This window comes from Colius striatus, chromosome 3 (assembly GCF_028858725.1).
Source record: "Colius striatus isolate bColStr4 chromosome 3, bColStr4.1.hap1, whole genome shotgun sequence".
NCBI lineage: Eukaryota > Metazoa > Chordata > Aves > Coliiformes > Coliidae > Colius > Colius striatus.
The window spans coordinates 13078875-13104708 of NC_084761.1; the positions used below are offsets into that span (position 1 = coordinate 13078875).

The 25834-nt window shown below is 37.7% G+C and overlaps 1 protein-coding gene across 1 annotated transcript in view; it reads right to left on the bottom strand.

Annotated features, from left to right (window-relative positions):
• The window catches only part of MAD1L1 (mitotic arrest deficient 1 like 1), a 374437-nt gene that overhangs the window by 327271 nt on the left and 21332 nt on the right, over positions 1-25834 (bottom strand). Inside the window, exon 10 of the mRNA XM_061992527.1 lies at positions 7319-7405. Within this exon, the coding sequence (XP_061848511.1) occupies positions 7319-7405 (87 nt within the window). The remainder of the gene's footprint in view (positions 1-7318; positions 7406-25834) is intronic.

The window sequence follows — 25834 nt, forward strand, 5'->3', positions numbered from 1 at the left end:
TGCATAATAGATATGATATAGGAAGTAGAGATGTTTGTTTTCATTTATGTAGTTGCTGTGAGAATATGAGAATCTCAGGTCACTGTATGAAGTGACTCAGCATAACCCAAGCAAACACAAACCAAAGCTTTTCTAGAAACTACATCCAGATTCATCAGGCCACATTCTTCCACCTTATCCACAGGACCATCCTTACGGTTTCAACACTGATTCTAAAGATATTACCAAACTGAAGGGCTCTCCTCTTTTTCAACTCACATACAATTTTTCAAGGCTTACTGCCACATTTCAGAGGCAATACAAGACAAATCCCTAAGCAGGGGAAATCTTAAAGCACTACAGTTCCCAGAGCTCTATAAGCCTGGCAACAGGTTCAATTCCTGATTTTACATAATACTGTTGGTTTCAAAGTAGAATATTTTTGTACTGCTGTCTACTGCAAAACTGAGATTACAAATCCTCCCTTTGTATTCATATTACAAATATATCATGAATGTGGGGCACTCTTCCTTTGGCCCATCAGCCCCATGTAAATCATTAATTCAGTCACAGCACCTCACTGCTAAAAGGAAAGAACGATACTGAAAGCAGATAATAAGTTTTTACTTCAATTTACTTCTTGGAAACTAGAATGTTTAGAATTACTGAACTCCAGACTAGTATTAGCACACATCTATTTCATCTAGGTTGTTAGGAATTTCAGTCATACAGAAGTGAAAGATTGGTAGCACAGTTGTGAGTCAATAACCAGAGAAATGCTAGGCAGACTTCTCCCATAACTTTTACAGTGCAGCTCCCTGATGAAACACAGTGCTTGCTGTATAACACACCATCAAGAAGTCTCTGCTTCACATCAAATTAACTGATTATTTTTACACATTTTTATGGTCAATAATACACACTGCTACTGGGACACCCAAGGGAATGCTGAATCAGCATCTCCAGAGGAGAGCTAAGAAATGAAAACTATTGTTCATTCTAGTAATAAAAAGATGCAAAAGAATTAAGGATGCTCATAGGAACACCAAGGGTCAATTACAATCCTGGAATAAGAGAGAAATATTAAGAATAGAATTAAACAGTTTCTACAACTTTTCTAATCATTAGAAGTGATCAGAGCAACGAACGGAGGCATTTCACAGATTATCCTTGAATGTTCTCCAAGAAACACAGACAAATATAAGGTAAGAAATCAAACACAAATATTTTTACTGGTTTTGCACTGTAGTTTCTACAGAGCTCCAGGCTGAAAAGATGGTGCAATTATTAGCTATGTCTGTCCCTGTAGGCTGTTCTTGAGGCTTTCTCTATACATCTTCTTTTAAGCAGCATAAGAGACTAGTTCCATCAGCTCCAGAAGCAAAGTTACCTGTTTTCCTATGCATTTCTCTCCCCAAAGGTGAGTACTGACTCATGCAAACTTTCATTTCTCATACCAACAACATGAAAATGATACCCCATGCCAACAACATTACCACAGTACTATCAAATACCACAAGCCTTTGGGAAACATGGTAAAGAAGAAATTACGGATTATGACACTCTGTTGATATCAGAATAGTGCTCACTCACTGCCAGCCTCAAGCCTGAACACACAGTAGCTAAACAGGTGCGATTCACAATATGAGCCTTTCTTTCAACAGGACACTTAAGAGAGTCTTTTGCTTTCAGGGCTCTGATACTTCACAGGGCATGACCTCTGGCTGTAGGAGATGGACACCTGTTCTCCTTAAACTTGCTGTAAATTATTATTTTTGTGACTTCTACCATCTGCCAAACTTGATGGAACACTACTAGCAAGTTCAAAAGTGTAGGGTAGGCACAGACAATCTCATCTACATACACACACAAAGCACAGTAATAAGCCTCACTTCCTCAGGAAATCAGACTAAAAATGGTACAATCATGAAAAGCAAAGGTCTGGGCAAAATCCCATGTTTTTCAAATTGGAAGCACAAGTCAATGTCTTGGTTAAATTATTTTTGCCTTCCTATTTTCTGCTAGGAGCTAACTATATGATAGAAAAAAAATGGAAAAGCTTTGTATCTACCCAATTAGAGTCATGGATAACCAGATGTTGCTCTGGAAGCTTACTATCTGAATACATTTATTTTGAGAGAGTAAGATTGGTCACTTAATGGGACACCATCAACTGCTTTCTGGTATAAAAATGCATGAGAGATCCATTTTGGAGAAAAGAAAAAGCAATACCTACAAGTCATTTCTTTGTAATATTATTCTATAAATGAATGCAGAACCTGCCAGCAGTTAATATTGCCCTGAAGCGCTGTGAATAAACATTTGTCTGGTATTGGGTACACACACATCCCTCCACACATAAATCAAAGTACAATGTGCCATACAGATGAACAAGAGAGAGAAAAAAAATAGACCCTTACCTCGTCCTACGTTAGACATTAAGTGCTTCTTTTGATCACAAAATAACTCATAAAGCCTATCAAAAAGCTAGCACTTCTCTCTCTGTCAGATAAAAGACATTCCACTGTAATTAAACTTTTGTCCAACTTTCCAGAAGATTAGGGAAAGAAGTCTGACATGTTCTATTTATATTTGTGACTGACACTCCTTGGGAAATCCAAGGAAAAGAGAAGATGTGCAACAGATTTACAACACTTCCAAGCAAACAGTGCTTCTGGAGATGGATGGTTCTGAGCTTATCATTACTCATTCACTGGGGCTTTTTTACTTTAAAAAAATCCCTGTTGCCCAACTCTAAAGCATTTTCTGTTCTCCTTGCAATCCATGTTCCCCAGTCTTCAGCAGTTTAGGTTTTTATTTCATTTTTAAGCGACAACACACACAGCGGGTTGCTTGGGTTAATCAGCTTTACATGATTTATATGCATAAAGGTGGTAAACAACTACATCTCTTAACAGAATTCTGTGAGCACTTGGAGTAGGAAAATATTTTTTCAACCATATTCCATGTATCTCTTTTCACATATGAAACTACATCAAAACATCTGGCTGTCTTTCTGACACTAGGTGAAGGGAATGAGCTGCCAGCTCCAGAAACCCAACACCAGAAACAAAACTTTTTCTTTCTCTTTGTGTCCTTTATCCTGCTCAATACGAAATTCACCTTTGTGTTTCCTTGTAATGACTTCCTACAAGAAGACTCAATGGTCCAAAGTCAATATCACACTTACACAAAAGCAAGTGTAGAAAATAATTTATCACACTGGGAGGAACTGCAAGTCATCAAAAAAATGTCATAGCCCATCCTTCAGAATTGAAGCAAAGATCAAACTGTAAGCAGCATCATTCCTTCATGCTTAGCCATCTTAGAGGACAACACTGATGAGAAGGGAAGTTTTCCCTTACACTTCACATTCCAGAATGTTTTACCAGGGTTGTTTTAGGAAACCTCTCCAGAGACTCCAAATGTGTAGATAAGACGTTGTAAAAATAAATATGCCATTTTTCTCACTTAAAAAAAAATAATGGTGCAACTGCTACACCATTATTTCCACAGGACAAAAGCTTATAAACCACTAGGCTCACTTTCCATACTACAAGCTACAATTATCAACTCTTCCTGAAAATGTCCATTTCAACATACAGTACCTATAGCACTCACACTCTGGCGGGGGAATGTGCTTAAACTATTGATGGCTGCATGGTTAAACTGAGCCATTGAACGCCTTTCTTTCATTACCTTTTCCTAAAGAGCAGAACAGGTACACCTCATGCTATACAAGTGCCCCTAAGCAATGCTTCTTTGGAGCATTTAAACCATTGGATTGTTATCTTTGTTCTGCATTTACAGCTCCATGATACTTCCCTGCTGTTACTGCTGAACGTATAATTTACTCTATTTACACAACTTGTAGCAACACACTCCAAAACAGCAGTGAGATTCCATCATGCTCTATTAATGGCACTTTCAGCTACATTACTCAGCGATCCTGAAGTTGCAAAGAGGGGAAGTGACTTGCTGCTTATGTGTTCAAGTGAAGGAGAGACCCTCTCCTCTTCCCTCACACTAGCACCACAGATTGTCCTCCCTCACAAAAATAGCAAGCTCAAAAGCAGTCTACACAACTCAAACATTTAAACAAGCAGTGTTAAAAGAAACTGCTTTAAACCCACTCTTCAGGAAAATAAGTCCTGTGGTTCTGTGTCTTAAAGCATCCAATCTGAGCAATACAGCAAATATGATAAGTATCACCATTTGATCTCTTGAGACACTGGCAATTGCACAACTTACACAAAACACAGGTTGCACTTCAGATCCCCAAGCCAGAAGCAGAGGGAATATGAATGCAAAGGCTGAATTGTAATGATGTAGCCTTTTTGTAGTGTGATGATATCTCTTGCTTTTTTAATAACAGAAACATTGGCTTTAAAAATATACAGTAATAAATAGAAAGCAGTTCAAGAATGGAAAAAGGAGAAAATAGATGTAGTTTGTTTAGTGAAGCCATATGCCATTTAGAAAATGTTGTTACTAGTGTGTTTGTGTATCATAATTCTCCATTCTAGATCAACTAAGGGACACTGAGAAGCAGTTCAGCTAGATCTGTCTCGAGTTTTACAGAAACAGATGGGACCTTACACAGAAAATTGTTCCCTTGTGATACCTTTTCCATGCCTGGTTTGCTTTCTGAAGTAAAGTCCGGCTCATACTCTGCTACATTAGCAATTAACTCCTGCTTCACTATCAAGTGTTTCCTCTTATCCAAAAGAAACTGGGGACTATTTGTCAGGCTGTGAGACAAATAGTAGCTTGCAAGTGTCAATCACAGTTATTAAACAATGTGGAAAAGGTACCATAACTGGGAATAAAAACCAAGACAACTGCAATGTAAAGACTGAGGGGAAAAAAAAATCAGCTTGCAATAAACCCTTCCAGGCACTCTTCTGACTGTGTTTAAAAGCTCAGTGATGACCAAACACACATTCATTGTACAAAGATTCAATATCAGCCATTTAGAGAAGAAAGTCATACCATCATCTTTAACAGCACACTCAGACCTCTTCTACTAAAGCGAATTTTGCAGTGTGACAACAGGAAAGTCAGGACTATCTGTGATTCTCCACTGTCATAAAAAGAAATTCAGATGCCAACTTCTGATGCTGTTCTCTTAAGCATCTAACAAATCATTAATTTTCAGGGAGAAAACTAATCAAAGCTTCCTAGAATACACAAAAATTTTTTTGTCTTTGTACTGCACATGTAAGGGTGACAGAGTCCTGGCACAGGCTGCCCAGAGACGTTGTACAGTCTCTGGAGGTCTCCAAACCTGCCTGGGCAAGTTCCTGTGTGACCTGATCTAGGTGAACCTGTTTAGTTGGACTGGATGACCTCTGGAGGTCCCTTCCAACCCCTACCATTTTGTGATTCTATGATTCTATAACCATTGACTTTATAAATCATAGAACTATCAATATTGAAGGCTCAAGACGTTTAAACTACGGGCAAAAGAACTTGTAGCTGAAAAAACAATAGAAAGCTGAATAAGTGCTGGGCTCAATCACTAGAGGGAGTCATGATCACATTAAGTTACTGTAATACAAGACCCAATCTGAACACAATTATGAAACAAATAAAAGAGAAGACCATCAGCTAAATCTGGATGCTGTTCAGAGAAAAGAGAAAATCAGATTTGCTTCCTTAACACAGTTTTATTTCCAAAGACTCAAGACCTTCTCCTGGGAACTTTCAAATCATCTGTAATGAATGGTTTTTAAAATGTATCTTATTGCCTACATTTTAAGACAGAATAAGGTAAGTGGCAGAAGAAAGCTGAAATCATCAGTTTCGGAAATGACACACAGCATCGCATCAAGAAAATGTTAGAATTTTAATTTAAGCAGGTTTACAGCCCATTTCACTTGAAATCAAAAAGTAATCTTAATCATGTTTTTATTTTTAAACTAAATTGGCACAATTACATCCAGCATGAACAGGCACTACCAAAAGGCTGTTTTTTCAACAGATGATTCTCCTTTGTTATTAATAAATTTTAAAAAAGCATTTCTCTGACAGGCTGTGAGAAGCAGCCTAGAAAAAAAATGACATCAATAACATTACCATCATTCTTTTATTTGATCATTTGATCAACTGTGGGTTTGAGGGCTTGCTTGGTCTATTTTTACTATATATCTTTTTTTTATATATATATTGGTAAGATTTTCCTCCCCCTTTAAACTTCCTAGCAAGAAAAACACATAACAATTTGGCCAGCTGCACTCATTGGAATTTACACTTGGCTAACAATTTTACAACTGACTGAACAGTTTTGTTAAAAGTGGCAGCACACAGAAGCTTTTAACACCCAGCTAAAATCCTGCCCACCATTAGTAAGGCAGAGCCCAGAACACAATCGCTTGAACCAAAATCTACCACATACCTCAGGAGACACATTAGCAAATGCTGCTCCAGACAAACTAAGAGTGCTTGTTCAGTGCTCAATTACACAGTATTTGACTGCTTTATGTTCAACATGATTATATCAATGGTTGAAATTTTCCCCACTTCTGTTGCTTAGAAAAGCCACGTTACATCCTGCCAATACAAAAAGTCTGAGAGCCTTTCTGAAAGACTGAGGTATTGCTTTCAACAAGAACAGACAATGGGACCCTCATGTGAGGAAATAAAACAGTGTGGGAGGCAAGAATATGTGCACTGAGGATAAGCAACACTTTCTAGTATGCTACAGAACTGCATTAAGAAAGGCTGTGTGTAACCAACACTGTCTGGAAAGTTAAGCTCTGGCAGACAAATTCATTTCTCCTATTAGATATTCACTCCCACATGAACACAAAGGCTTAAACAACCCCTCATTTCAAATAAATATTTCACTCTATGGATAGACTGCTACTCCCAAAATTCTAGCAGTACTTTGCCACCAAAACTGCAAACATACTTTTTCATCATCATCTATATGAACTGGTCCTTTAAGTAGTCAAATCACAGTCCTCAAGGCTCTTATTCTCTTTCCCATGCCCAGATAGCTACTTTACACATTTTTGCTGTGACATTTTCTTTCCAGATGAAACGGTCTGGGAAAGCGGCACATTTCCTCTGCAAACACTTTAGCTCATAAAATAAAGCTGTATAAACTCTTCACTGCATCCACCCACGGTTCTTAATCTTTTTCTTCCTGCAAGGATTTAAGCAAGCAAAAAACTCTTCATCAACATGGTAAAGAACACAGGACAGCATAGAGGGTTCCATGAAACAGCACAGAAATCTAAAGAGTCGTTCTGTCAGTGTGCAGTCCTTGTTTTCTTTCTACATGCCTTAATAGAGCAGCATCTTGCTACTAGCATTCATTACTAGTATCACTCACCTGTTTGTGATAGTAGAATTCTGCTCTTTCAGTGCAAGCTCCCTTTGCTGCAGGGCCACAATTTGCCTTGAGAGATCATCAGGCGTCCTACACAATTAAAACAAAAAAAAAAAAATTAATAAATCACTGGTTGAAAAACTATGTTCCATACACCAACATAAAAAAGGCCTCACCAAAAGCAGACAAGACAATTTCACCAGGCCAAAGTTGATGCAGTCCATTAGAACAACACAGGTTGCATCCTGTCCAGCTTACAGAAAAGCCTGTTATATTAAAGCCATTGCTGTATGCTTTAATCACTATCCAAGCCACAACATCTCACCACTGTTCAACCCATAAACCAACTGTAAAGCCATAGAGTCAGCAAGACCAAATTCTTCAAAGCAAGCAGCCTTCATAAACACTCATACCAGATGGATGGCTAATCACTTGAACACATACACGTTTCACCTATACTAGAATAGGTGTTCACAACCTCCTCCCCACCCTAGGGCTCAGCACAAACACACAGAGGTGAGCACACCCAGTGTTACTCTAATTGCACACAGCATGATCGCAGGATTACTACCAGAAGGAGGAAGTAAACGTACATACAGACTCTACAATTCAACACCTCTGGCTACTGCTGAATACCCTCTGATAGCATACCACTTCAGCCACATCGCAGGTGACTCAAAGCAGCGCTCCCACACAATTGCCAGTGTGCTGACTTCAGAGTCCTTCACACAAGCTGTGACTCCAGAGCCATGGGGAGAAAAAAAAATTAAAAATAATCCATCAATTCTAGATGACACTTCAAATACCACTCTGATAACCTTTTCTTGTCGAAGAGATCAAAGATTTCTACAGATCGATCAGCCAGCAATAGCTCTGCAGTTGTCAGCAGTAGGTTTATTTTTCCATCAAGCCAATGATAAATTCTCTAAAGCTAGTGGAATGGGATCAAGATAACACTAGTCCAGCAGTCCCAGAAACCACTATCCCACATCAACAGTCTCTAAAGGGGATAACTATTCTTTCCTGAGACCTCTCTCTAAATACCAATGTAAGAGATTCAATTCTAAATGAAGGCAGCTTATGAAAAAATACAAGATCTTTCTCTTGAGCCATCAGAAAGGATGTCCTGTCCCAAAAGAGAAAAATCTGTATCACACTTCTCAAAGGAAAGAAAGCTGGAAGGGCATCACAGAATATACTCGATATATCCTTTTGCTACAGCAAGATGCATCAACCCAAGGTGGAAGAGTGACCCAAACCTTGACAGGGTTTGGGTTTTTTTTAAGAGGAAACTAGTGAGAGGCTAGTTTTGCAGAAATGAAATCTGTATGAACTCATTCTGTTGAGTTACTCAATATGCAAGTCAAGGCTTCACTGTTGCTGGCAGACGAAATTAAGCCTGGTCAGATTTCACAATACAGACCTGGAACAAGGTTCCTGCCACTCCAAAAACTGAATAGGTAGGATATGCACTTCTAGCTTCACTGTTAGGATGAATCTAGGTCTAAAGAAGCCATTTCTCTGGTGATACTGTTTTTCAGCCAACTATTCAGATGCAGAAAAGGCATCACTTTTTCTCTTTAATCATCTGTCACTGCTAGTAAAGTGAAAAATCAGCTAAACACCGAGTTGATGTACATAGTCAGGCTTCAATTCTGGTAATCCTAATTCAAAGGGTTCTGCTCTTTGCTACCAGAATTGCACACTTGGAGCTTTCCTCGGAGAAAATGTTGAAGCCTCTCATATCATTTGTGTTACATGCAAGTCTTCCCAGACAATATTTAATAAAACAGATGGATGTGGTCTCCCCTCAGACAATAGAGGCACATATTACAGCACTCAAATTTGTCAGAACAAGATGGAATACTATCCTTCAAAGACATCACACTCGATGGCAAAGGCAACTATGAGATGAAATCAAGTCACTCACCTGGAGATGGCTTGACTAAAAGATCTAAAATTCAAATGCTGGTAGCAGAGACAAGTCAATTTCAAGCCAACACGCACCTGGGTTTTCCAAATGTGCTGCAGCACTAGATAACACACCTCAAACTCCTGTAGCTGAGTCTGAAGGGACTCCTAATTTAAGCAGTTCTCCATTTCTTTACTGACAGCTACTTAAGGGCTGGGCATCTGAGAAAAGACTGGAGAATTAATTCAGCCCAGACTGATGCAAACCACATTTTCCCAAGAGTAAGGGAAAAACAACACAAGTTCCTTGGAATATCAGTGCTGAAGAGCTCAAATTAACCCTTGCTCTAACTTTGTTTTCCAAGTTAAAGGACTTGGGTTCTTTCTACCAGCATATAAAATGGAGAACCAAATAGCAATATATACCATGAAGTGGAAGACAGTTGGTTTTGTATGCTCCACAATTTCTGCAGTGGAAAAAATAACTGCAAAAAACATAAAAGAGAAGTCTGTGAAGCTACAATCTCATTTCAACAAGGGTTCCACATGCAGGAAGTGGACCTCTGACACAAGAGCTTTTCCCATGAATTAAAGAAGTAGATGTTCTCTTTCTGCAGTAGTTTCTAACTAGAAAAACCTAGAAATAAACTAAGGATAAAGGCAATTTCATATTAGAGCTGATAAGAAAAAAAAGAAAACCAAATTACAGTTCCCTTTCTGCTTCACAATCTTTCACCTATTAGAGTCATCAGAAGCTAAAAACCAGAAAACAGACAGAAATGAACTGGGCATCCTTAGCCTGTTTGGCAAAAAGAAGCTATAAGCAGACACATCAGCTTCAACATGGACAATCTTTGTAAAATTTAATGTCAAATCCACAAGGCTCTGAAAAATGCAGTTCTAAGCCTCTCATAATTTATCCATATATAGTAGATTTATCACTACACTAGAACACTATAGAACACTAACTACCATAGGGATAGTTAGCATCAAGCATCTCTCTGGCCATGTTGAGTGTGAGCCCCCAATACCAGTGTTGGGGATCCCTGTATCAATTAAATACTTATATATATATCTTTGCCTTGATTTTTTCTTCTCATTTTCTCAGAAATTCATACCATGACATATTAGGAGTGAGACAGAGAACTGAAATGAGACTGGATTATAAAAGCCACAGATTTCTAGTAATGATAGCTACTGACAGATTTCCAATAAAAAAACAATTGGCCTCGTCTGTTCGGCAGTTCAAATCAACAATCAGCTTCCAATCTCAGTTTCAGCAATTGGCAGCTCTAGGTTTATACTTTAGCTCTGGAGGATGTTTTATTGGAATTAGATACTTTTTAATTATTTTTTTTTTTAGATACCAGAGTGGCATAGATATATAACATAAAATAAAGTCAATGGATACTTAGCCCCTCAAAAGAAGAGTTTACTTTCTGTAAAACTGCATCATATTTTGTGATCAAAGAAATCTCCTGAATGTACTTTGTCATCAAATAGCTTTATTGAGAAATTTCAAATCCAGTTTTTGAGATCTAAATCCTATCCCAATCACACATAGATTTGGCAAAACCTAAATTTACACAGTTCCAAGTAGTGGAATGACACTGCATGCACAATGAAATTAAAACAGACATGCTTTCAACTTGAAGATTTGTTGGTCAGCTCCCAAAGAACTGCAAATACCAACCAGCCCTTATTGCTGTGAACAGCCCTCTCATTTCACAAGTTTCTGAAAACACTGTCACAAAGAGATAGATTTCTGAGCATCCCAACACTCATGTAACATGTTCTGGCCTTGAGAGCCTTTGTCTGATAGACTAGCTGTATAGAACTGTCTTTTCCCCATGGAACAGTTGATATTAAAACCAGCATTAAAGTGCCATGAAGTCCGCTTTAAGAGAACACGTATAACAATATAGTTCAACACTACTTGAATCACCACAGCTACTTGAGGGAAGTTTGCAACTCTGTCCTCACTTAAACATATCCAGGATTCCCTTCTGAAAAGCTGCTTCATGCGCTGTCATTATGCTCATACTGCAAACCTGCAGACAACTTCCCTTCCCAGGTAACCATAGAGCCCATGGAACCACAAAAGAAACCCACACCTAGCCTGTGTCATCCATGCAAAATCTTCTAAATGAAACACACACTTATCAGCATGATCTAAGTTATTAACATTGAACCATATGCTTTGTAGTTATAAAGATAACATGAGGAACAAATGACAAAGTGGCTTCCAAAATGCAGGTGCAGATTTAAATCACTGACTTCAGCTCCTTTCTCCTGGGTAAGGCACAAGGAGTGAAAAGCTAGAACATTCTCCCTCTGTCCTATCGTCCCATCCTGAGGTTGCATTTCCTTCTGCAACAAGATATGAGCAAAAAATTAAACAAAATCATCCAACAGGAGAATTTGAGCCTAACTTGGAAACAAGATTTTTTCCCCAAACAAGCAAATCAGTCCAGCAGACCTTAGCCGCACAGTAAGGCAGGAGAGGGACAAAATTGCTGTTAACCAAAGCTCTTTGACTTCCTCTGAAGTGCGGATAACTTGAAAAGGAGCAACTGAAGAATGACGAAAATCTGTAACTGTTCAAATTAAGTGAAAAATTAACTTAATGGGATGCCAATCCAAGTCACTCAAAGACTTTCAAGAACCTGTTGGCACACTTCTTTAAGTTTTAACAAGGAAAATGGCTTATGCCTTCTTTTTAATGCTTTTTTTTTAAATGCACACAACTGACATTTCATAGACATTTGCTAGAAAGCTCAGTTGAGTTGTCTTAATTAAGGATTTATTAGCCTTTCAGTGTGAACTATTACAGTTACACACTGAGAGTTAGGTGTTGAAGGCACATTAAACCAAGACTCAGTAAGCAGATGAAGATGTTAAAGTAAAATTCTGAATACTTTTTAATTTATAATTTATTAGAACATCAACTTGTTATTACTTCTATAAAATATTTCAAAATTCACAGCAAAGGAAGTGGTTTGATTGTAGACACATATCTGACATCAAATTCTAACAATGGAAGTGCAAGACAAAAGGAAAATTAAATTGAAAAACAGGCATTTAGTCAACTCTCTTTGGAGGACTCAGTTCTTGGCTGCTTTTTGTCTTCAAATAAATTTGCTTGAAACTACTATAAATACATTTATAATACTAAATTACTCAGAATTACTTATTTTTGGAAGTCTGTTCAATTAACATTTCTCCCCATAGTTTTAATTTAGTATGAAAATACAATGACACATATTTCATTGTCTCAACTAAGTCATATTAAATTGAAATGGAACATCCCCAGATTTTCAGCACAACGCTTGAGGTTCATTCATAGGCAATTTTACACTTAAGTATAATTAACTGACAAAGACCAGAGACTGAAGTTTTACTAAGGTGTTTAAGAGAATCAAGCACAGAAAGGGAGGGCACTTCTGCTTCTTTCTCTTCAATTAAAACAAAATTTCCTGGGTTTTTTGTTTTGCTAAATGTGGTCTCCTGAGAGTATAAACTCTGGACTTTGTTCATCTGGTTTTATATTATATATAAGAAACAAAAGAAGACTTTCAAGTTTTCTTTTCCCCAAGAAGGACCTCTACCAATTTTCATCCAGAATTTTAACTTCCTCCTAGGCAGGAAAACAACAGCACCTGAAGAACAAACCCTGAATGGTAAGATGACAACAATAGAAGATTTTTGGAACGGCATTTTAGTAGTTCTAAATATTTCTGTGTGATCAGAAAGGCTGTGGAATGTCTGTAATAGTCTCTTCCTGTATGTTTGAAGTGAGCCTCCTATAGATCATTTTCCGTATTTGAGCTCTGTGACCACTTTAACTCCTCTGTCTCTGTGGTTTACAGGACTCCTGCTTATTTCTTAAACTTCGCCAGCAAATCCAAGAGCAGCTTAGTTCCTGTGGTGACTTGCTCCCTTCAAGAAATTACAGCATATAACAATAACCACAATAGCTCATACAGACTTCTCAAGATACAAGACAGAGTCCTTAATTTGGTCATATTAACGCAAAGTTTGTAACAGAAGACTGCAGCTTGTTGAACATCCTTTTTCCTTTGAAATATACATCACCTTCCTTGGAGCACATCCCCGCTCCTCTTCACCAGACCAGAGGAAAACATTGCTACCGGAATTCGGTGTCCAGGTCTGGAAGTTCTGAGAGTAAAGTTTTGTAGAAATATTGTTCTTGCAAAAAAACCTGTTAAAGTTCCAGTCCAGGTAGTTAACACCAATTTGTTAATGTCTTCATGCTTACATTCTCCCTTTTTATTGCTAAGTACAGTAACTAAACCATAGGGTAAGGACTCTGCTACACATATTGTTCACAAAAATTAATTCTCTACATTTCCTAGGCAATTAGGACACATTTAGTGTCTTGTAAGACTGATTAAAATGTATAACTTAGACTGTTTTTCCAATAAATTGCATACTTAATACTTTATGTACAAAGTGAATGGAGGAAATCTGAAGTGCCAACTGAAAGCAATAAGCAATCTCAGTTTCCAAGGTTTCCTTCATTTAGAAAAGAAATCTATTCCCAAATATGAGGTGGAAACAACAAATTCAATTACTCTTTAACAAAGAGAATGTCCCCATTAACTACTTGAAGCAAAAGAAAAACTTATTTGTAAGAAATCGTTTCAATTATTTCTAAGTGTCTTGATGATTCTAAGGACAATTGATATGTCTCTTTTGAAGTAACTGCAAAATTAGCAATTAATCCAACCAAGGCATAATTTGATTTTAGATTCCAGTCAATAGACTATTTGGGGATTTAATAAAAAAGGGGTTTTTTTCCTCCCAAATTTAATGATATAGCATCATAATAATTAATCTTGCAAGTTCTATTTGTACTTTAAAGATATACTTAAAAGTGCAACAATATAAAATTAATCTTAGTTTTGAAAAAAAAAATACTAATTTGCCAGACATTTCACCATTCCCATTTTCTTTCTGGTCTCTACCACTGTAAGCACAGAACAAACTCCTGAAACCTTGTGAGCACACACATAAATTTACATAGACCCCTGAGAGAGGGACTGTAAACAAAGCAGTAACAAACCTGCTGATTTGGAAGGTAAGATAAAACTGGTCTGCTTCTTTTTTTTTAATCTTCATCCAGAAGTCAGGTCATTGCATACTGAATCATATGACACATGATTTAGGGCTTTGAGGGGCCATGGGTGAAACAAGCAATTTGCTATAGTTTCATTTTTAAAGTGCTAGAGTATATGGCCAAACTTTTCACACAGCAAGTCAAAGTGTTGGCTTTCCAAAAGCAGTCCAGCTCATGCAAATTGTCGCTGTAGACTTCCAGGCTTCTCTTCTCAGTGTGCAATTCAGTGAAAACAGCAGAGTAAATCTAATTGCCTGCTGCCACTGAAGTGGCAGTCACCGGCTTCACTTGGGTCATTTTCTGCCACTGAGGGTCTGAATCAACTAGTTGAAATTTCCCCTTTCAACAAGAAGCTGTTAACTGGCTCAGCTGTCTTCTCATCAAAACATATCCTCAAGCTCTCATTGAGCTTACACTGCTACACTCTGAGAGCCAGGTAACATGAGCCACATACAAAAAGCAATAAGGAGGCTCAAGGGTCTGACACGTCAGCTGTCAGTTTGGCTCTCAAAAACTGGTGAGACGTCAGGCTACCTATGTTGCAAGAAATCCACAATCATATCATCATTTTGGTTTTCAGAGTGGATGAATAATTGTATGCTATTTCTCAAAGATACTGTCAAGACTAGAGTTCATTAAGAGTCAAAACTAATCTATGCTTTAAATGGAAGCCTATGTGTTAAACAGACCCACTACCACAGGGCAAGGACGTCAGTAGCAAGAGAAACAGAGAGTTAACTAGAAAAGGAGAATCAACTATCTTGAGCTCTTAGTAATGACTAGTATATCCCCACACAAGCTTAATTTGTACTGCTGCTAACCACATGGATATCCTTTAATTGCTCTGCTGTTTCACATTACAGCACAAGGCTGACCACTTGGTACAACCAGAGCAAAACATACTTTGCTCTGCACTCTATTCTAGTGCCACTCCTCAGGTTTTTTGGCATTGGTTTTGTAGCAGAAATAAGGAACTAAAAAAAACAAAAAAACACCACACTAAAACATATTGACTCTAAAATTCTTACTTATGCTTGACATTTTCAAAACAATCAGAGCATATTCTGACATGCCCTGTTCTTGACTCTCTCCTTAGACAAAACAAAAAAATCCCTATCTTTTTGCTATTAAGAGAGATATAAAATCAATTCCTTCTTGCAGCATGCACTTCTATGCCTCATCCCACAGGCAAAAAAAGGGGGGAGAAATGGTCCACATATTTCAATCATGCTGTAACACAAGAGAATCTTAATTTGGCTTAAATCAGTTCCATAAAATGAAAAAGTTTACAAAGGTAATGACAAGCCATTTAATACACAACTCAAAAAACGTGGAGAATACCTACAAAGCTATTAAATATTTTGTACCTTGTGTTTTTCCAATATAGGAAAACAAACAGTTCTTAAGGTCTTCCCTTTTTCAGATTATCAAGGGGTTACAACAAACTTATTGTATTTACCAATCCATAAGTACCAGCTTCTTTGAAATGCTTTCAAATCATGGTTTGATATCATGCAAAGAAAATCCTTAGTCTCCAGCAATAGATACTTCCTACAACATCTACAGCATTTTCCAAGTCAGACAGCACTGCCCACAGGACTGTACTCTCCATCTCATCTCTTCTTTATTTTTTGACTGTATCTCATCATTGCTCTGTCTCTTAAAGCAAACATTAAGTCCTGTATTAAGGAGGGCAATCCTTAAGTACCTTAAGGATTCAGTTGCAATCAGTTTGAACCTCTAAATCAATTACAGCCTTGTACTACTCAAGGCTCTAAGATGACATCTCTGGATAACTGTTCTTTTTACTTTTTTTTTTAATAACATACCTACACAGACTAGAGGAAAAAACGTGAAAAAAAAAAACCCCACGAACTTCTAAAGCACTTTTTAGCTATTTACCAGCAGTAGCAGAGAAGTAATGAAGTCAGAAACAATCATAAAGGATTTTCAAAAATGGCTGTTGCTTCTCACATACCAGATATCAGCACGATCTTTACAATTAAAGAAGCAAATGGTTTTTTTCTCAATTTGCAATTTAATTTAGTGAATGTAATTATGTATTAATGATGCTGCTGAAAGGAAATTATTGTGGCATATAATTTCTTACCTACTGCCCTTAAGATTTCAAGAACAAAATGTAAACACATTTAATAATGTAATGTTTCATTTTACTGCAGCAGCAAAAGCTATTTTAAGTCTTTTATCCCTCGTGAACTTAATTTGAGGAAAAGAAACAGCTAAAGGGAAAAATAATGCTGTGAAATTAATAAAATAACTTATTTAGGGAGTCATAACTAGGACAGTTTTTCCTATAGTTTCCATTTGTCAATGGAATTGGAACAGTCATCATGACAATTTAGAGCTGGGCAGAGAGGACAGTATGAACTATTTGCTGGGAAAAATTAAGGCTTCACAAGGAGACTGGGAAGTGGGGGGTAAAATCAAACTAATCTAAAGAATAGAATTGCATCAGAACACAAATTATTAATTCTAACCACAGGAGAATCTAAGATTTTCAAGGCATTTGGATAATTTAAAGTTACCATAAGCAAAAAATTAATATCTGAAAACCACAGGCTGAAATACAGAGACGTGCTCACTGGAAACATACGCCGATACACAGATGTTGTATCTTTCAAAAAGTTACCATTCAACAGAGGATCACTAGAAACCCTGAAAACTATTCCAGGACAATTGCTGATATTACATAAATCTAGGAAGGTGCCCTCACAGCTAGAATAAAAGTAACAAATGAAACTTACAGAACATGAGGGAGAAGCTTCAATGAATAAAAGCTGGTCAATGGATAAAAGCTAGTTGAGGAACTTGCTCCTCACTAAGCTGAGGGCCAGCAGAGATGGCTGATTATGTGAGAATCTCAAGTAACAAAACTTCAGTCCTTACCTTTCAAATTAGGCAAGCGTATTTATGCAAATAAACAGTCTGAGTCAGTAATCGTGACATAATTTTACTAAACCTCTGCCAGCCCCATCCTGCCAGGACACTTCTAAGACATTTGAAGACAGACTGGCCTAGAAATCAGACATCAGCTTCTTTTCAATGAAGAGGGGGGAAAAAACCCCAAACTAAAAATACACAAAAATCCTCTCAACTCATGTATATCCAACATACCTTCCCAGCATAATTTCTACCCACATGGAAATTACTATCACAAAAACATCATTTTTACCAATAGCCAAGACTTCAATCTGATAAGAAAGCTAATACTGTAACCAAGACTAAGTACTGACACTATAAGTATATTTGACTTTTACAGGTTTCAATAAATTGATAGACTTGTTCTTTTGTCATCTGCCTGAGATAATACTTGGAGAGTATTAAGTTACTTAAGTTCTTGTATTGTTTTCAACATCTTTATTGATCACATCATTTTTCCTGACTCTTATCAACTGAAAATACTAGCCCACAGTAACACAAAGTCCCTAATCTTGTGCAAGAGGAAATACTATTAAAGACTGCCTATAGGTCTGTGTGAGAGCCTAGACCATATTTTCAGCTAGTTTTATATTAAATTATTTGACATCTCATATATTATTCTTGTTTACTTCTGATTACAATCACATACCTTTTCAATCTCATGGCAGGAATGGCCACTTTAAGCTGTAGTAAAAGTTACTTTAACAGTTTTTTTAATATCATCCAATAACAGTCACAGGTAAATTTACGATGACAATTTTGGAAAGAATGAAAAACATACTGCTTATATGTTTACCTGGAATACTCTTATTCTTTCAGACAGAAAACTGAGGTTAAGCCTGTTGCTTCAATTAATTAAAAACTATCCAAACTCTAGCAAAGATTATTTCAAAGCTTTTCACAGCAGATGTCTCACCTCTGGCAGAAGCAGAAAGCAAAACATTCTCATTTCAGCAGTGGGAGGTTAAAAATCTTACCGAAGTACAGAAAACACATAACTGATAAATGAATACATTTCTCATGAAAATCAATAGCGGAACAAATCAAGTAGAAAACGCCTAAGGAAAGAGCTTTCATTGGCAATAGCGGCATATTCCTACAACTTACTTGTATTAAAATGGCACAAAAGGCATCCGCTGCCACTGAGGCTCCGTTCAGGGAGGATACATCAAATGTGTAATACAATTGAGGTAAGACTAGATTTCTCTAGAAACCAGACCAATGCAAGGCCTTGATTTTAGGATCTGAGGCACACAGAGCTGGAGCAATCTGAGTAAGAACACCCAAAATGCTCCATAATTCAACTCCAATATTGGAAAATTTAACCCCGTATTGATTTAAAAGATGATTGAAGCTGTCAACCGTAAGAGCTGTACCCTAAATCGTTTGTTTCAACTCGTAGAGCGGTAGAATATCAGTATTCAATGCTAATTTTTAGTGCCACACTAATAAGTTAATCCTAAAACAGGAGTTTAAATCCTATCTTTTTGCTTAGTTTAGCCTCGTATTTAGCTATCGCATCACTTCCCACTGAGTTCATTTACCATTCAGAGCCTGTTGCTCCATTACTGGTTTTAACAAATCCATAAGCACGTGAGCTCACTATCTATAGCCCCCCACCATCTGTTTCAGGCCTCCCCACTTAATGAAGCACATTTCTCACTCAGCTGTCCACAAGCTGGCAAGTGAGCTTAACTTCAGGAAAACGAATTACACACATCCCCAGACACATGTAAATAACATGAAGAAATTTCAGATTTACAGTGCTGCCTCCAAACCCTTTCCCCCAGCTCAGGGAGGATTAAAAAGGACTTCAAAGAAGCCTGAGTTCCAATTAAAACACTGTGACCACCCTGGGGACGTAAAAATATTCCTCTGATTAGTGAGATGCGCTCTTTGAACTGTTTAGCTAGAAAAAGCTTTCAGAACTTTAAACAAATGCAGTAATTCTCTCACAGTTTGGTGGAGGGGGTTTTTTTTGAAAGTTTCCAAAAATTTAATATTTAAAGTGAAGGACAAATAACATTTCAGAACAAAAGTTTTATGGAAGCCCATTTACACATTAGCTCTGGGCATCTAGTAACAAACATGAGACATACAAAGACCTACATATTGCAGTCCCAGTACAAGTCATTACATTGAAAGAACCCAAAGAGCATCATCATTGCTACAGCAGTGCTGGCACCCCACTATTACAGATAGATGGCATAAAACCCCAGTCGCATCAGCCCTCAGAAGTACTCTCCCTCAAGGGCAGGGCATATCAATCCCACCTCATTTAAAAATTCTGCTTGCTTCCTTTAGCATCCAAATCTCCCAAGCTGTACATACAAAGCACCTCACATGCAAGTCCACGACAATAAAACACTTGCTCTCAGCCTTGGCAATAAGCAATAATAAAAATCTCTTCCTATGCTTCCCACAAAAAAAACCAAAACAAAACACAAAACCCTTCACCCCATCCCCTCAGTCTCATTCCCAGAACCAGAGTTGGATTACATACTTCCAAAGTTTTGACATCAAGAAGAATGACAAACGTTAAGAACAAATCCTGGGAAAATAATGTAGTCTTAGAGCATACCAAAGCAGTCAGAGCTAAGTAGATATAATAAACCTGCCTGTGAAAGCCAAACCCCAATCACCATCATCCGTAAATAATGAATAATTCACATCGGAAGGAAATAGCAGCCTTTAAGACTTGTTCATAGAAAGTGGAACTGCTATAGTGTAATAGCATTAAAGATGTAAACACTGGCATTTCAGCAATTACTGTTCTCCTTTTGCCAGCTCGCTCTCCAAAACCAGTACATCAGTTCAGCTGCCTGCATCAAGCACAGGGTTCAGAGCAGCCAAAAGCAATTATACCTTCCCTGTATCTTTGCCACAGACTCCTGTGACGGGGATTAAGATAAAGACTGGACTGGTGTCACTAGCACTTTGACACCATCTTGGTTTATTGCTATCATCAAGTTTTAGTCATTTACAATGCTGGAAGCTACTGAGGGAGGCACTAAACAAATTAGATGCCAAACAAATTCTAAAATTTGAAATGTATTCACAGAAGAGAAAGAGCTCATATTCTCCTCATTAAAAGAAACAAACATCCATGTTTCACACCACTTGCGCGTCCTTCCTAGCACACACATTTATCTTCAAGATCTTATTTCATTACACTGTACAACACAGCATACAGGACTACCCACAACCATTTACTTTTTCGTTGGTGAATGGACATTACAGAACCTAACAGACAACAACAAAGAGTTCAAGACCATCCTTCTAGAAGTCTTCACAATTCCTACCCCCTGGAGACCTCCTTCTCCCAGTTCCTCCAAGATCTGCAGCTTCACGATTGTGCTCACTGTTGGCGTGATTGTAATTTTGTACAACAGCTCCACACTTGAGGAAGAAGTGCACCAGATATTTCTAACTTCTTAGATCCCATCTGAGCTTGATTGGGAAGATATTGCAAAGCATTTATAACCTAAGTGTAAATGGGAGTCCTATTTATACAATAAGCATTACGTAAGTCAGATGCTAAGGTTGTTTACCTTAGACAATAGTTCCAGTGAGCAAGTAGAATTAAAGCCACAGCCATTAAATCCCAAAACAATTTACTCACTGATGCAGAGCTACCTCAGTTAGCTTCCTTCCTCCTGAGCTTGTCTGGATTCAAGTTTTTCTGTTATTTTAGTGAGAAAAATTTTAATTTACTTCAACTGTTCTGGTTTATAACTTGAGCATTTGCCAGCTAAAAGCTCCAATCTCGGCTCAACCCTCCTTACTCTGCTGAACCATAGCTTCCCTCACAGAACTCCTCACTTCAGAAGTGTCTCAAAGAAACAGTGCCAGAATTACACACTTATACTTGCAGAACTTGACACCATTGCTATGTTTGGTAACCTCTAAGACAGGATTAAAACAAAAACATTAAGGCACATAGAAAATAAGTCCCTCTGCTCAAAAGTAACTTTGCAAATGTGAATGCTTACAGGGCATTTACTTTTTGCAGAGTCATGTATCAAGTGCAGGATTTATGAATTGTCAAAAAAGCTTTTTTCTACTACACTTATTATATATTTTTAACAAGAAAAAGAATCTGCACACAGCATATGGCAGAAAGAAGATACTCTTAAAATTTTGTAACTAATTCTTATGTGTGCAAAGAGCGTGCAAAGAGCCTTTTGCAACCTTAGGTAAGAGGATGACTGGCCAAAACAAACAAACAAAAAAAGGACACATCTTAAAGTTCTACCTTTTCATGTAAGGAAATTAACTTTTCAACTAGGGAGAGAAAAGTTCAACAGGATGAGCCTCCACATGAAACCAATGCCTCTCTACACAGGCACCTTGCTGCCCTCTGCACCTGGTTCAAAAAGCTCAAGTCAGACAAGCAGATTCATCCTCCACTGGCACTAATTTTTCCATAGAAGACCACTTTTAAAATCCTGAGGGAACAGGCACAATTACTGTAGAGAGAGATTCAAATATATCCTACAAAGAAACTTTTTGCTTCAAACCCAGGGAATGACATAAACAATCACAAATCCCATGTGCACATTCACCATGGTCTGTAAAACTATCTATTTTTTATCAGGCTTAAAATAAATGCTCCAGCATACAACTTCTCAAAAAGGAGAGACGAGAGCTGCCTATTGATTTTGTATCAGGGCTATGTCAGGAAAAGAAGAACAACATAATGGTTGAAACATATGTTGTGTATCCCCCTCCTCCATCCTCCTTTCAGAAAGCACAAAGGCTTTAAATACATGAAACCAGCTCAACTCTGTAGTTACCTCTGAAAGGCCATCAATTACCTAAATTGGCCTGTGTGGCAGAGAGGAATAAAAATGAGACAGGGTCAAACCAGCTCTGAAACTAATTGTGGGAGGGAGAGGGTATATTTCAAAAGAAGGAGGGTTTTTATTCTTGCCTTCCCTCCTCCTCCCTCACTCTGCAGCAATCGTCATGGCCCAAAGAGACAGCAGAAGAAGATTTCATTAATAAATTTATTTCAACTTTCTTTTCAATGGTGCTAAAAATGTATGCAAATCCATTCATAATTAGGTTTAAAAATTCCATTTCATGGGATAATCAGACTTCAAAAAACTCAATTTTAGTTTTAATCAGATTTTAACAAGGATATTAAGTCCATTTCGTTCAGAAGAGGGAGAAACGGTGAATTTAACACAAAATGTATTCAAGCTTAGCCCTGGGAGATAATTAAATAAAATTAATTTGGCAAGGGTTGTCTGTAAATGGAAATGCTCCAGACAGTGGAGCACGTTTCTGAAGGAAACAAAAGCAGTTCATTACTGTACAAACAGATACAAAGCTTATTGTTAAGACAGAAGGGAATTGCAGCTCTTCCACAACAGCAAGACAACCTGAGCCCTCAAGCTGCCTCTGACAAACGCAGCAGTTTGTGGAGGAGGAAAAGGTAGTTATTTCCTTCTTGTTTCGGCTAAGTCTCTTAAACTCCCCTAGCACAGCAAGGATGGAAAACGCGGGGGACAGCATATACAAACCTAACGATTTCAAATTGTCAAGCACAGAAAAGGAAAAGAAACAACCTAGTGAGAGACAGGTCCTTAAAACTTTGGAAACCCACATGCAATTTGAGGCTGTCAGCAAGATTCCTGTCAGATACAATTCCATCACACTCCATGTAGTTATTTAGTTCCTACACCATAGGTCTGAATCCCAACTTATTACCAAAAGCATTCCATTCTCCCTGACAAAACCCATGGACTGATACAGATGCTAAAACTTTGGTAACCATCCTTCTGATGTTTCTATTCCAAAAGTCTAAATATTTGTTTTGTAGCCCTTACAATCTTAGACACAAAAGTGCAGTTCTTTCAACACTGTATATTAACAAATTTCTCTGATGCTTCACATAGCTTATGAAAACATAACACTGAATGTCCAACTCTAATGAAAAGTTAAAGGTTTAATTTGTGTCCTTCAAACTTTCCCCCAACATTCGATGCTTTTAAGATTTGGCTGGAGAGGGTGCTGGGCCACCTTGTCTAGACAGTGCTTTCACGATGAGAGGTCAGATCAGATGATCATTGAGGTCCCTTCCAACCTGTAATTTTATGATTTTATAAAACTCTGCTGACATTTCATCATCATTCAAAAGAACTGTACAGGATACAAGAAACAGAAAAAAGCTGGTTTAGATACAGTGTGTTTATCTTTAGCAGCTATCATAAACCATATAGACAGGAGTACACACATTTTCCAAGACCTCCGTCTGCCTGATAGGAAAAGGAAAAAAAAAAAGATCAGAGCACTTTTTCACTCTTCCTCTCTACCTGTCTTCCAAATATATCAGTTATTACAAAGTGCCAATTGCATTTCCCCTTGCCAGTTACTTGCAGACAGGCAAGCCAATAGGTGTTCTGTCACCTTGACAAGTAGACCAGCTACCCAGAAGGTAGATGATATCTTTGCCAAAGTCACACTGGAACCCATCAGGCCTAAATGAAAGGCTTGTCACAAAATAGGCTTGATGCCATCAACTTTGGCTGCTAAATTTACAGAAAACCACCCAAAGCCACAAAGCTTTAACTCTAGGAATACAAAAAGCATACGGTCAGAAGTGTTAGTTGCCAATGTACAAGCAAAACTAAGTAAAAAGATTTCTAACTAGGTTATAAAACATCACCTTCTGAACCAAGCCAACAGCAGAGCTGTGAAGTATCACTGAAAACTGTCCCAGCTAACTAACTGATGAACAGCTAACTTCTCTAATGGAGGATACTAATACTGAACACATTCTCAAAGCCACATACCCCATTTCCATCCTTAGAAAAGTTAGTAGGATTTCAAGCCCTCACAGAACAGCTTCATGTGTACCCCAGAAAGAAAATGATTGTTTCATTAAAACAGAAAAGAAATTAACTTGGTCATAGGGTATAACTCAGGAAAACCCTATATTTCATATGTCATATTTCCTCCTACCCAAAGATTGATCTTTGATTCACTATGCTGTTCATACCAGAGTATCTCTGGAAGAGAGTTTAAACAAGTAATGAGAATTCAAAAGCAATTCCAGCAAGAAAAACTTGCACTAGAAAATCATCCTTGAAATAGTTGCTTATCATTTTCTACAAAGAGGCAATTGTTAACTTTGCTGACAAGGGAGTTGAGAATAACGTAGAGAAAGGGAGTCAGTGAGGATTGACTCAAAGTGGTACTAGAAAAGGAGAGAAGAGACGCTCAAGATCAAGTAAATACAAGAATGTATCCACAATACTAGAATGTATCCACAATGGAAGGTAAGGCTTTCTGATAGATCCTATTTCCTTCTATAGTAAGAAGCAATAAAAGTTTAGAGCTGCTTCAATGTGCAGAGGTTTCTAATACCCTGTTCCAAAACATATCATCCAGTTAAAAGAATACAATGCAGAAACAGACATGATCTCATCAGATGACAGGTTTCACTGCCAGCTGATGATCAAAATACATGCAGGACATTTTAGTGCATCAGTCACCACTAGGAAAAAAAAAAAAAAACACAACACCAAAATCCCCCAAAAATTTGAAAAAATAAGCTTTGTCAACACATTCCCTGCATTTTACATCAGTGGCAGGGAGGGAAAGCAGGTTCCATGCACCTTCACCTCTTAATTGCCTTGGCTACACAGAATAGCCAGGCATGTTTTATCTTCTCTCTGCTGAAAAGCCCTGGCTCCATTTTCTACAAGCTGTTCTAACCCCCTAGAAAGCTTAATTTGAAAACAGGAGTCCTGAGCTCCTACTTCAGCTGCCCATGTCAGCACTTTTAAAAAAACATCCAAACCCTACTAGATTCCAGCTCTTCACTAAACACAGAGATCTGCTTAGTGCCCAACATCTCCCACCTTTGCTTTCAAAATGGGCATCTTTCCTATTATCACAGGCCAAATTCTCTTGACAGCCAGGTGTAGTGTCTGCTCTCACTCGGGCAGCTAACTTCAGGCTGATCTTTCCAGATTATAGTTCTTCCTCATCAGTTCAGAAAGAGGAGAGATATGCACTGAATGAACCTGCATAACACACTTAACAGCACAGTATGTAGAAGCAGCAGCCACACAGTAAAATCAGACCACAAAGTTAAGACAAAATATACTTTTCATTTTGTCTCAAATGGAACTGCAAGAGAAAAAGGCATCATTTCTATAAACAGCATCCATTTAAAAAGCTCGCTTTGTTGCATATTGTTTCAAATTAAAAAAAAAGATTATAACTGAAATAATATCAAAGCAAACCATTTCTCTATTTATTCTATGGACATCATACATAATATCTCCCATCTGCAGGAGTTTTTGCTTTTAAAAAGAGGAAGACACATCAACTAAAAATTTTTGTGCTTCAGTGAAATTCAAGCTGATAAGAGTTAAACTTTCATTATAAAAGCCTGCTTTGTCTCTGACACTGGACCAGAGATGGATTACTAAATAATCCAACCCAACATGGCAATTTCTGTGCTCTAAACTCATTTAAAATAACAAACACTTATGTAATCACTGCTGGTTCAA